General features: G+C 39.5%; 1 protein-coding gene across 7 annotated transcripts in view; it reads right to left on the bottom strand.

Annotated features, from left to right (window-relative positions):
* Positions 1-14,476, bottom strand: part of NNT (nicotinamide nucleotide transhydrogenase) — a 91,727-nt gene that overhangs the window by 49,769 nt on the left and 27,482 nt on the right. For all 7 annotated transcript variants that reach the window (XM_021076997.2, XM_021076998.2, XM_021076996.2 and 4 more), the window contains exons 8-9: positions 634-767; positions 170-361 (exon numbers count right to left, since the gene is read on the bottom strand). In XM_021076997.2, coding sequence (XP_020932656.2) covers positions 170-361; positions 634-767 — 326 coding nt within the window. The remainder of the gene's footprint in view (positions 1-169; positions 362-633; positions 768-14,476) is intronic.

Raw genomic sequence — 14,476 nt, 5'->3', positions numbered from 1 at the left:
TGGTATTTTTAAATTGTTTTGCATTTTTAAACCCAATTGTTTGGCATAAACCCAACACATCGATACTTTATTAGAATCTATCTCAATTCCAACAGGATTATTCCATATGCAGAAATCCCAAAACGAATGTATAATAAAAACACAGACTGGAACAGATCTCTTTACTGACCTTCATCACTACAGTTCCTCTAATGACATGACCCATCGTACCAAAGTCAAAGTCATCTTTCACTTCAAAATAAAAATTATCTTTGTCAGGGCTGATGGCCTTCAGGAGCTTGGTGATGTTGTTGGAATACAGGGTGCTGGCCTGAGTAGCCATGCGGCTGGGAAGGTCTGTGTAGCCTATGTGAGTTACTCCCTAAATTAACAAAAACACAGTCAGAAAAGTTTACTAGTAAATGCTCATGTTCTTTCGAGGACAATTCTCAGTCAGAGTCAAGGCTGAGTTTTGAAATTATACTTCTTTATAAATATATACACATACTCAAAAGGAGCTTTCAATGCAGCTGTTTTGCATTCTAGAAAATGCCAAACCTCAGTTTCTCTAAATATTTAAAGCAGTAAATATGCATTCACAAATCACTAAAGATCTAGGAATAGGTTCACAGGTAGAGGAAGCTTTTTGCCTACCTTATGAACATAAAGCTCTCCCGGCTTGGTGGTTTCAAAGTTTCCGCCAGCCTCAGCAGCTAAATCCACAACAACTGAACCTTCCTTCATGGACTCAATCATTTCTTTATTAAATAAGACAGGAGCTTTTTTACCTAATAAAACCAAAGGAAACAGTACAAACATGATATTTTTTAAACTCTATATTCTAATTATTAGAGTAGTCTCTGGGTGCTCAGGAATTGAACATCTGAAAATTGAACTCTTTCAAGACACCTCCTCAAGTTCATAACACAGGTGAGACTGGTCAGTCTCCTAAGGAAGAAAACAGGATGGGATGAGCTGCGCCCGCATGCGCAGAAGAGAGCCTCTCAGCCAGTGAGCAAGACTTGCCATTTGCTAAACATGGAAGTCTCAGCTAGCACTGCCCTTCCCAACTGGTTTACATACAGCACCACTCATGAAGAGACGAACATTTTGCCGGTTTTTTTTTTTTATGCATAATAAATAAGCTGGTAAGGAAACGATATGCACCCGGACAGTTCATAAAGATCACAAATGTCAAGGAATATTCAATAGTAATCTATGAATCACAAAACAGAGTATTTCCAAACATCTTAACCAATATCACCAGATATTCCCACATGCTCTATTAATCTACCTTAATCTAACACAGGATAACTTTGAGGAGAGACAAGGAAGTGCCATGAAATGAAAACAGCAGGATACCACAACTCCAAAAACCTGAGGAATCACTCAGACACTTTTATTCCCACTCAACAACCATTTATTCTGTACCTCTGGTGAGTCAAGCTCTGGTGCTGGGAAACTACTGGTAGATGAACAGAAAAGATCCCTGTTCTCACGGAACAGGCTCCTTAGGAGATATTCCACATTTTAAATTATTGACTAAGTCTTACATAGAGGATAAAGTACCAAACATAAGGATTTTTCAAGCTGTCATCACCCTCCCACCTCTGGCCCAGAGCCTCTTCTCCATTAACCAGCCTCTCATTTGTTAGCCTTTCCTCCCACCTTCCCTCCCACCTTCCTTATAACCCTCCAGGCTTAGTGGATATGCCCTCAACTACTCCTTTCACTACATCCGATTTGTATTCAGGTCCACTCCCTCTGACTTCTCTAACTACACCAACTCTACGGCCACTGACCTCACAAAGTTGAGTTGGCAGCCAACTGATTTCTCCTGCCCTAGCAATTCTGGGTTCCTTCCTCTTTCTGAGATACCTGCATCTAAGGATCAGACTCTGGATCTGTTTCTGCTCACTTTCTAAGACATCAAGTGGCCCAAATCATTCAGGATCCTAGCAAATATCCAATGTACCACCTATTTCTCTTCTTTGATTTTACTTATTCAAGCTTCACAAATTATGCAGTGGTTGACACAATATCAAATACACACCTGCAAAGACACACATACATTGTAACGGAGCTATCAAGGGTTCTGTCCCTACTATCACTCTAAAATTCAACCACTTTTGAAAGGATACCATTTTCTTTTACATAGAGTATTTTACTTAGCTAAATAATTGGAGAGTAAATTTAAAAATATATACTTAAGCCACAGAAGAAAGACACTATTGTAAGTAAAAAGCACACAACAAAATAGTTATATATAGGATATTCCTATTCAGTAAAAAAAAAAAAATTAAGTATATGTGTATGTTTCAAATGCATATATATAAACATACAGAAAATATTACATATACTGGAGAGTTCCTAGTAAATTCTATAGAGTATAATAATTAATAATATCAGGATATCTTTGAGTGGTAAGGCTAAGAATAATTTATTTTCTTCTTTGTGCTTTCCTTATCTTCTGAGTTTTCTAGAAGAGCTTGAATGTTATACTTTTAAAAATACAATAGGGGCTACAGGGAATACAATGTTGAACATAACAGGGCAGCTGCCTTTAAGCACTCACATGTGGATTAATTTTTTGAAAATTCTGAAAAGTGCAGAGATGCAAATTAAAAACAGAAGTAAAAAAAAAAAAAAAAAAAAAAAAACAGGGCCAAAAGAGGAGTAGAGTAGTACATAAAAATTCCAAATGAGCAAATCCTCAAAAGATGAGGTCAAGAGAGGGAAAGACTGAGAAGAAAATTTCAAAGTACTATCTTAACCCTGATGGCCTACTATGATAAAAATGTAATGCATAGTGAGTGCGGAAATGGAAGGAACAAAAGGAATAAGATGATTAGTTAGGTTTGCGAGGGGTGGGGAATCTACCCAAATATCATACTTCAAACTAAACTCTGAACTCTGTAAGTCAGAATTAATTATAAAAGTAGACAATCAACCCATAAAGAAAAGAAAAAAAGGAAAACCTTGGTGAATAGCTCTCATCTTTGGATTGAAAAGTACCTCCTAAACAGACAGCAAGGCAGAAAATTACAAAGGAAAAACATCAATAGATTTAAATATGAAAAATGTATATATTACTATCCTCAAAAAAACATAAACATAAAAAATTAACATAATAAAAAGCTCATGGAAATTTAAATAAAAACAAAACACTAAGATCCTAATAGATAAATAGCAAATACAAATGGCCCATTCAAAGAGAATGGTAACAACCAAATGAGAAAAAAAGTTCACCTTCAGTAAGAATCAAAGAAATATGAGTATTGGGAGTTCCCCTGTGGCGCAGCAGATTAAAGATCCAGCACTGCAGTAGAGGCTACAACTGTGGCTCAGGTTCAATCCCTGGCCCAGGAACTTCCTCATGCCATGGGTGTAGTCAAAAAAGAAGAAATGAAAACACAAAGAGTAAGATATTTTTTTGCCCTCAAACTGAAAGGGTCAATAAAATCTTAATACTGCTGAAACAAAACAATTAGCTGGGCAATCTACTGATGAGATTATGAACTGCATAATCTTTCAGGAAAGCCTAATTTATCAAATGTGCATCAACCAGCCAAAAATACTGATATCCATTCATTCAGTAACACTGCTGGATTTGATTAAGATTTGATTAACCTTGGGGAAATAAATTGAAATACAGATATAAGAATAAAGCAGAAAAAAATGTCAGAACATTATGTTTAATGGATAAAATCTGGAAATAAATGAAAGGTCCAACTTTAGGACAACAGTAGGTCCAAACAAAAAAATTCTACAAAACCATTAAAATACATTTATAAAGAGTTCATAATGATTTAAAATAATAAGGAGGAAAACTTATTAAATGGGGAAAGAAAAAAGATGTATCTTCATCTCAAATAAAAACACATGGAAAAAAGGCTCAAAGGAAATGGTAAAATGTTAAAAGTATTTTTCACTAAGTGGAGAGATCATGAACGATCTTTACATTCTACTTTAGAGTTGACCACACCTCCAACAAAAGTCTTATACTCTTTTTACAAAAATAAAGTACTCCTGCAATAACCACAATCAGTTTTCCCTTTAAGTTGAAGACAGAGATTAAAGAGTTGTACATGAAGAATTAAAATAATTTAGGAATGCCAGTAAACCAATCTGTTTACTTACCAATTGAAAGGGCTTCACTTAACGTCCCTGCTAATCAAAGGAAGCTCTACAGTTAGGAGAGCCTTTCAAAGAGGGCATCCAAACACATATACAGGGAGACAGAAACATAACAAGGATAGCAAACAGGAAGCTGTGTACATATTTTTATAATATATAACATAGAAGGGAATATATCCTACGTTTAATGCAAATCCTTCAAATACAGAGATGTCCCAAAGTACCCCAGCAACAGCACAGTGTAGAACCTAGATACAAAGATAAAAGATCAAATGAGTGTATCAGATGTTTCAAGACAGAAGTGGAGAAGAAGGCAGAAGAGTAAAGAAAAGGCAGATCAGAGGTATTTCTTTAGAGGCACAATTGGACTTTCTCCTTTTGACTGTTCTTTTCTGTTAACTTTTTCATATACGTGCAAACGATGAGATACACAAAAATACCAAGACTCTTGTATTTCCTCAGACCCCTTCTTCTCTACCCCAAAAATCACTATGCTGAAAAACTGGACAAGGAGAAAAAATTGTTTTAATATATTTCCTGGCACAACACAAACTGTGGGTGAATGATTTGGCATCATGTCCAACTTCATGAAATAGTCCTTGGTTTCTTCTGGTTCGTGGACATTAAGGTCCTGGTGAGATTACTCAGTTCCCTCATAGTAGGGAGTCTATTTCCAAACTTTTGCCACAACAGTGGTAGGACATCATGCACTCATAGCCATCATTCAAATATTTATCCAGTCATTGACTCAACTAATACTTATTTAGTGTCTACCATGTGCAGGCTAGATGGGGAAGGAAAATTTTTGGCTCTAAAGTCTAATACTGTAGGACTGAAAGAGGCTGCATTCAAAGGTTAGCAAACAATTTTATTAGTTTAATACCTGAGATATTTATAGCACTCATCTAAAAATTTTAATTGTAGAATTTCCCAATTGGTTGGCCGTTACTGGGGGGTGAGGAGAGGCATTATAGATTAGCATAAGGTATCCTTGAATCTCTGTGCACCAAGAATTGACTGCAGACGGAAAAAATGCCTCACACATGTTGCACTACTTCTAGATGTATGCACATATGGCTGTGATTCATATAAATCTTTCTGAAATGTGATGGAACTCACAGTATCTTTTCCAACTCATGTGTTTTCTCATTTAGTGAATACCAAGATGTAGTTTTTAAAGTATTAGAATTCTAAACTTCTAGAAAAATTGCTTATTTCTAAATATAGCTTCAACAACCTATTGCTATATGGCAAAAGAATATATCACAGGCCTTTACAACACTAAAGTCAAAAAGAGAGGTTTAGCTTAAACTAAATACCAATGGCTTAAGATTTACTGGGAAGTTTTGCAAAATACTATACCTCTCTAAATCAAGTCTAACATGATCATCTGAAATCAATAAATTCACAGATTCTATCTTACTGGGAAAAGAATCAAGCCCTTAAAGACAACCTTAACCACACAAAAGGAAGGAAGGAAGGAAGCAAAAGAAATTAAGAGGAAACTACTAAAAATATTAACAACAAGACACCAGGATGAAAAGGGTTTACCACAAAATTTTACAATGATTCCAAAGAGCATTTAGTATTATTTGTTGGAATTATTCAATAGCATGTAATCAGATGGGGAAATTCCACACTTCCTGGCCTGTAAAGTGTCAAGTTAGGCAGGCTCGGAAAAAAAAACTTTCCTCTTTAACAAGAGCATGGTATATTTAACAATATCGTACCAAAGAGACTAATAATACAAATTGGAATACCCTCACACCATGCACAAAAATAAACTCAAAATGGCTTAAAGACTTAAACATAAAACAAGACACCATAAAACTCCTAGCAGAGAACATAGGCAAAACATTCTCTGACATCAACCGCACAAATGTTTTCTTAGGTCAGTCTCCCAAAACAATAGAAATAAAAACAAAACAAACAAAAAAATGGGACCTAATCAAACTTACAAGCTTTTGCACAGCAAAAGAAACCATAAAACAAAGAAAAAAACAACCTATGGGATGGGAGAAAATAGTTTCTTTCAAACAATGAAACCGACAAGGGCCTCATCTCCAAAACATACAAACAACTCATACAACTCAATAGCAAAGAAACAAACAACCTAATTGAAAAATGGGCAAAGACCTGAACAGACATTTCTTCAAAGAAGATACACAGATGCCCAACAGGCACATGAAAAAATGCTCAACATCACTAATTATCAGAGAAATGCAAATCAAAACTACAATGAGGTACCATCTCACACCAGTCAGAATGGCCATCATTAGAAAGTCCACAAATAGCAAATGCTGGAGAGGATGTGGAGAAAAGGAAACTCTCCTACAGTGTTGGTAGGAATGTAACCTAGTACAACCACTATGGAAAACAGGATGGAGGTACCCCAGAAAACTAAATATAGAACTATCATATGACCCAGCAATCCCACTCCTGGGTGTATATCCGGACAAAACTTTCCTTGAAATAGACACATGCACCCATATGTTCATTGCATCACTTTCACAATAGCCAAGATATGGAAACAACCTAAATGTCCAATGACAGATGAACAGATTAAGAAGATACATGTGGTACATATATACAATAGAATACTACTCAGCCATAAAAAGAACAAATTAATGCCATTTGCAGCAACACAGATGCAACTAGAGACTCTCATACTAAATGAAGTAAGTCAGAAGGAGAAAGACAAATACCGTATGATATCACTTATACTTGGAATCTAATATGTGGCACAAGTGAACCTATCTACAGGAAAGAAACAAAGTCATGGACTTGGAGAACAGATTTGTGGTTGCCAAGGAGGAGGGGGAGGGAATGGGATGAACTGGGAATCTGGGGTTAGTGGATGCAAACTACTGCATTTGGAGGGGATAAGCAATAAGATCCAATAACACAGGGAACTATATCTAATCAGTTGTGATGGTACATGATGGAGGATAATGTGAAAAAATATGTATAACTGGGTAGCTTTGCCTGTATAGCAGAAATTGACAGAACATCATAAATCAACTACAGTAAAAAAAATTTTTTTAATAATAATATAAATTGTCGGAGTTCCCGTCGTGGCTCAGTGGTTAACGAATCCAACTAGGAACCATGAAGTTGTGGGTTCGATCCCTGGCCTCGCTCAGTGGGTTAAGGATCTGGCGTTGCCATGAGCTGTGGTGTAGGCTGCAGACACAGCTCGGATTCCGAGTTGCTGTGGCTGTGGCGTAGGCCAGGGGCTACAGCTCCGATTAGACCCCTAGCCTAGGAATCTCCATATGCTGTGGGAGAAGCCCTAGAAAAGGCAAAAAAAACAAAAAGTAATAATAATAATATCAATCGTAGAACATACTTATCCAAACCAAATTAGACTTCTCATGAACAAGCACTAGGAAGAATAATTTTAAACGTCACACACACAATACTATATACATTGACTCAATGCAAGATAGAGCATGTAAAGACATTCTGAAATATGATATTTACACATTAAGAAATGTCATCCTAAGAACACAATTTCACACTGAGCACTGGTGTTCACCAGCATCCTCCTGTCACTACTCTGATTTCCGTTTTCTCCACGCAGTCCATGAACTTCAGGAAAAACGACCGGAGGAGTTCCTGTCATGGCTCAGTGGTTAACGAATCTGACTAGGAACCATGAGGTTGTGGGTTTGATCTCTGGCCTTGCTCAGTGGATTAAGGATCCTGCAGCATTGCCATGAGCTGTGGTGTAGGTTACAGACCGGGCTCGGATCCTGCATTGCTGTGGCTCTGACGTAGGCCGGCGGCTACAGCTCCAATTAGACCCATCCTGGAAACCTCCATGTGCCACAAGTGCGGCCCTAAAAAGACAAAAAGACAAAAAAAAAAAAAAAAAAGATATGAAACAGTTCCATAAGTGGGCCTGACCGGCCTACAGGTTAACTTATCCCCTTTTTGATGACCAGTTCAGAAACCCAGGTGTAGGAGTTCCCGTTTTGGCTCAGTGTTAATGAACCCAACCAGTATCCACGAGGATGCACGTTCAACCAATGGCCTCACTCAGTGGGTTAAGGATCCAGGGTTGCTATTAGCTGTGGTGTAGGTTGTAGACGCAGCTCAGATACCGCACTGCTGTGGCCGTGGCATAGACCGGCAGCTGCAGCTCTGATTCACCCCAGCCTGGGAACTTCCATATGCCACAGGTACAGCCCTAAAAAGAAAAAGAAAAAAAAAAAGAAACCCAGGTGTAAGCCACAGGGCATCTCATTGCCCTGCCTACATAGATTAGTTCAGAGGTGGGCATGCATGTAACAAAATTAAGGCCAATAAAAATGAGGGAAAGTGTGCTAAGGGCTTCTGAAGACAAAGTTCTTGCTTTTCAAGAGGGAGCCATCAGAACTGGCTTGTCTTGTCCTCCAGATGTTGTGTAAATGGGAGGTCTGAAGCTGCTGATGTCTGTTACCACTCAGGATGAATCCAACTAAGGGGGCAAAGCTGGGAGAATACACAGGAGCACAACAAAGGCCCTGGCACACAACCACCCAGTTAAAACTGGGCTTTTCTCATAACTCCACAAATCTCTTTTCTTGTTTAAGGCGTATTGGGTTGGAATTTCTGTTTCTGGCAGCCACAGGCATCCTAACTGATACACACCAAGACTTTTTTCGAATTTCGAAATCACAGATGGGGTTAAAATATTGGGTCTTTAGCTATAAAGATGTCACCAATGAGGATAAAATGATTTCACACATATATGTATACAGGTGAAAAAAGATAACTGATTATTTAACAGATTCTGTGTGTCAAGAAACTGTTGAACGTTTGATCCACAGATCCATAAGCATAAGTCTCTGATTTAACAGCCCTGTGGTACACAGAGTAACATACAGATAAAATTCCTCCATCTCTATTATCACCAGAGAGGCTGTGTTCATGAACACGGAGATTCCAACCTGAGCTTAAACAGTCGATCAAAAGTCTTTACATGTGAGCTCTACCCTTGGAACCAGAGGGAAATTTTCTCTGCCTAATTATCTGTATAGGAACCAGAGAGAAAGACCAGCAAAAACTTGGCTTTTACAAATTGGATGCCTTGAGATATTTCTAAATGTAAAAAAGTATGAAATATGATTAGTCAACAGCATGTTTTAGCAGATTAGAGAAATCCCTAAAGAACTATTTAAAGAAGAAACCTAAAAACAAGCTTCTATCTAATAATTAAAGAACACATTAAAATTTTTCAAAGATTATCTGAATATTTTACCTGCCATAGCTGTAAAATTCTGTATAGATAAAATTCTTGTCAAAAATCTGTCAAGGCCTTACCATGGTTTCATAAGCTATGAGAATTCTCAAAAAAGAAAAATAACCTACTAAACGTAAATGATAGCACAGAAAGGAAATGCATAATATTCTTATGTATACCATTCTTTGTGTTCCCTCCCATATACGTTTTGTGTGGGTTTTTTTTGCTTTTTTTTTTTTTTTTTTTAGCAGAGTCTGTGGCATAAGGAAGTTTCCTTGCCAGGGATCAAACTTGAGCCACAGCAGCAACTCAAGCCCATGCAATGACAACACCAGATCCTTAACCAGCTAAACCACAGGAGAACTGTCTCCCATACACGTTTAGATGTATATTACCTACCAAAATCCCTAAAAAAAAAATTGAAGTAGTGAATATTTATTATACATTTCTTTATAAAATAATTAAGAGGCTTTTTTAAAAATAGAAATACTATTTATTTCCCAACGCATAAAACTTAGGTCAGAATGAGATTAACTGACAAAAAGCCTTAATGAAACGATACCTTCAAAAAATTCAGATGAAGAAGTTCCCTTGTGGCATAGCAGGTTAAGGATCCAGTGTTGCCACAGCTATAGCACAGGTCATAACTGTAGCACGGGTTCAATCCCTGGCTTGGGAACTTACACGTGCCATATGCCATATGTGCAGCCCTAACAAAAGAGAGAGAGAGAGAGAGAGGGATTACATTAAATGAGGCCCTTAGGGTGGGTCCTAATCCAATCTGACTGGTATCCTTAAAACAAGAGAAAAATGTGGACACTAAAAAAGACACCAAGACCATGTGAGGACACACCAAGTAAAGGACCAATCACAATCCCAGGAGAGAAGCCTCAGAAGAAGAAACCAAACCTGCCAACACCTTGACCTTGGAATTCTAGCCTCTAGACTGTGAGAAAATAAATTTCTGTTACTTAAGACCCCTAGTCTTTGAGATTTTGTTATGGTAGCCTTAGCAAATTAACACAACGTTCTCTTATTCCTGGGCACACAGGCAGGCAACAATTCCCAGCTTCCTCCATAGTTTGGTTTGGCTAAGTCTATGGCAGAAGAAACGTGAACAGGGGTGGTGTGTGCCACTTCCTGGCATGCCGCACACACACACTCCTCCATGTCCCTTTTCCTTCTGCAACAGGGACAGTACCCTGAGTGACCCTCACAGCCTCATAACGATGATGGCAAGATTGTTGTATCTGAATCCCCAGATGACCACATGAAAGAAAACTGCCCTCCAATGTGTCAACCACCTATAACCAGGAACTGAGCAAGAAGTAAGTTTCTATGATATCTGAGCTCTGGGGTGAACTCAGTCACCCATGGACCACCCTAACTAATACTGAGACACAAAAAAAAAAAAAGTAAAAGGGAAAAGGAAAGAAGGAAGAACAGAGGTGCATGTGGAAGTGCTGACTGTAGCTGGAACTCTATTGGTTCACCTGAGACAGCCTCGGCCTCCCAATCCTTTTGAACTCAGGGATTGCCAGGGAGGAGAGCACAATGCTTCCCCATCTTGCAACATACTTTGGGAGAAATAACAGACCAAACCAGAAGATAATTCTGTGCCATTAATCTTCCTAACAGGATATTTGTTAAATTTGGCCCAGTTACTAAGTGTGCTCAAACATAGTCTAAAAAGTCAAGCCTGATAAATGGCAATGGAAAACTCCAAAATTCTGGCATATTCCTCTTGATGACAAGTTGCCCTGTCTGTGTTGAAAGCTACCAAGAGGTGTGTATACAGCCTGTGGTTACCAACCCTTAATGTTGCAACATTTAAGTATTTCTCTCCGTCCTTCAAAATTCCCAAAACAAATGAAACTTTGAACAAGCAACATTACAAAATTCCACACAATCACACAATGACCTTAAGGAAAGGAAGGATGGTAGATGAATCAGATTAGTCAGTTAAAAAAAGTTAATTCAAAAAATTGGAAATCACTCATCTATACAGTTCTGTCCTATAAGATCACGATGCTTATAGAATAAAAAGAACAAAATCTGAAAAAGAAATCTTTACTTTAGGGAAAAACCTTGTATAGTCATCAAAACAAGAGGACCTTTGTGGAATTTCACAAGTGAGGAGTATATCACTATATTAATTATTCTCTTGCTTAAAAGAACAAGTTTGAAAATTACTGTGGAAAGTTTTTCCTCTGTACTATATTTCTACTCCTTACAAAAGATGGATTTAAAGAGACAAGCAACATCAGATAGAGAACCAGTGTTGATTTTTCAGGAGACTGAGATCCCTCAGGTTTGGTCTCATTTGTATAAGGCCCTTGCATATCAAGGGAAAACACCCCCTCCCAATTCTCCAGAGTCATGCATAATTACCACAAGGTCCCTGGAGGGGTGTATTCCACAGACCCTATCTGGTGCAGATAAAAATTAAAAGTAGGAGTTCCCATCGTGGCGCAGTGGTTAACGAATCTGACTAGGAACCACGAGGTTGCGGGTTCGGTCCCTGCCCTTGCTCAGTGGGTTAACGATCCGGCGTTGCCGTGAGCTGTGGTGTAGGTTGCAGACGCGGCTCGGATCCCACGTTGCTGTGGCTCTGGCGTAGGCCGGCAGCTACAGCTCCGATTCGACCCCTAGCCTGGGAAACTCCATATGCCGCGGGAGCAGCCCAATAAATAGCAAAAAGACAAAAAAAAAAAAAAAATTAAAAGTACCTAATCTGGATTGTGCCTAAAAAGAGGTCTGAGTATATATGGCCTAAGGTATTATAATCAAGCAGTGAATGACTATCTTCCCTCCTGGCTGATAGGACACTTTCTAACTCCTGAACAGAGCTTCCCACTACTTCTTAATTCTATTTACCAAGAGCTAATCATCTCAAACTGCAAATGGAACAAGTGTCCCAGTTTTGAAAATATAAGAAAACTGGCCTCCCAATCTTAAATTAGCCTCTGCAGAGTCTCCATCCAGAGTGTTGTCTCTCCCTTTCCTTGGATAGCACTGGAAAAGTAGCAGGGACTGAACCAACTGAGACCCAAGGAAGGCACCCCCATGAGCTCAGGAACATTTTGCTGAGCCACTGCTGTGTACAGGGCTCTCTGGTAAACAGCCTCCATGGCAGAGGTAAGCCACGCAACCCTGCTGTCTGCACAGGGACATAGGGCAACTAAAGGGCAGTGAGCCTGAGAACTACTGGAATCTGAGGCAAAGGCAATGCTAAGACTGCAGAAGAAAAGGGTGTTCACTATGGAGTCGGAGATGGCAGAAGCTATAAACTACTGGGTTCAGTAGGACCTCAAAAGGCAGAGAAGGGCAGGAGCATCATTCCAGAGAGAAGGAACAATATGTGCAAGGCCTGAAGTCCTTGGCCTCTGTGGAGATAGCAGTAGCCAGCATGACCGAAATCAGACCCAGGGAGCAAGAAATTAGTTTAACACGAGACCCAAAAGCTAACTCGGGACTAGAAACTGCAAAGCAACGAATACCTTACCAAGGGGGTGCAAAATTTAGAGCACAGGTTGGGGGAGGGAGGGAATGGGGTCCAATCCTGATGACTTTAGAAGCCTTTATCTAATGATGCTGGGAACTCGGGTGGTCCAAATTACTGCCATTACTAACAAAACCTCAGGCTTCCCAGTAGTGATGATTCAGTTACAAAATGAGGGCAGGACCTGAGGTGGGGAAGGGGAGCACAGGAAAGTGAGATGACCCTATGATGCTTACGATCTTTAATCAAGGGATCATCAGGAAAGGTTCTAAATGGAGAAGGTTGTTTTGCATCAGGGTAGACTTTACAGTGCCCAATAGAACTCCTTATTCTCACAGGAATTTAGGCACAATTTGCCTGACACACAGTCAGTGCTAAACCACCGTGATTTCTCCTCACCTGACCGATACAATCCCATCCCTAATTTACTGATCAGATTTCCAATTGATTCAGCCTCTCCCAGATTAAATATTCCAACTCTGTGAAAAGTCCCTCTGAAAGGGTTCTAGAATAACAGGAAGCTGAAAAATTGCCCATGTCTTAAGAGGTTTAGTGGAAAAGATGATGAGCACAATCTGAACACAGCCAGAAAACGGGGCTGCCATACTTTTGAACAGTAACCGTAAAGGGCACAGAACTGAACAGGGAGGTGGGGAGCTTTCCCTGGTGCACACTGCACCCCAAAGGGAGACCGTCAGCTCTGCCCTAACTTGAAGTTACCTGCACTAAGTGAAATCCCAGCCCTTAACCCATCACCCAACCCAATCGAGGGGGCCTAGGTGATGGCACAAGTATATGGTACAAGGTGCCAGGCAGCATAATGACTAGCTAGCAACAGAAATATTTCAGTCCACCTACAATCGGCCTAAGAACAATGTTTTTGTTTGTTCAGGCCCACTGACTGACAAGTGCCTAGGAGGAGTGAAATTTACCAACCCCAGAGGATTGTTACATGAAGCTAATTAACTGCCTGTGTCCCTCTGTCAACACTCTTATCCACGCCAGGGCTTCAGAATACTCATGAGAAGGATCTCAGTCTAAGGAACCTCACCCTGGAGAATTTCTGACATTTGACTTAATCCCCTTTGGATCCACTCAAGGAAAACTTTAGAACAACTTCTGCTCCAAGAGTCTTACAGGAGCAAAACACACCATCAGGTGACCCACGCAAAGGCTCAGGACAAAGAGCAGTAAGGGTACAATGCCAAGGACACTTTTTCAAAGGGCATTTATACCTTTATATAATCGTTTCCTTTTTTTTTTTTTTTTTTAATGTTCATGTTTTCAGGTTTCCATCCTCTGGGATATGAAAGACCTTTAGAAAGAACATCTTCTTTCTTATAGTATTCCAATTCGTTTTTCTCTCTGGGGGGACTTACCAAAAAAGTAACAGAAAAGTCCTTTTCAGTACCCACTGTGGCTCAATAGTAACAAATCCGACTGGTATCCACAAGGACATGGGTTCGATCCATGGCCTCACTCAGTGGGTCAAGGATCCGGCATTACCATGAGCTGTGGTGTGGTTATAGACATGGCTCGGATCTGGCATTGCTGTGGCTGTGGTGTAGGCCAACAGCTATAGCTCCAATTCTGCCCCTAGCCTGAGGACTCCCATATGCCTCGGGTGCGGC

Source organism: Sus scrofa, chromosome 16 (assembly GCF_054392235.1).
Source record: "Sus scrofa isolate SSC_HxYL_T2T_F1_AM1 chromosome 16, Sscrofa_HxYL_maternal_Yorkshire_Landrace_v2.0, whole genome shotgun sequence".
In the NCBI taxonomy this organism is placed as follows: Eukaryota; Metazoa; Chordata; class Mammalia; order Artiodactyla; family Suidae; genus Sus; species Sus scrofa.
The sequence above is the reverse complement of the archived record's forward strand: the minus strand, read 5'-3'. Positions and strand labels throughout refer to the sequence as shown.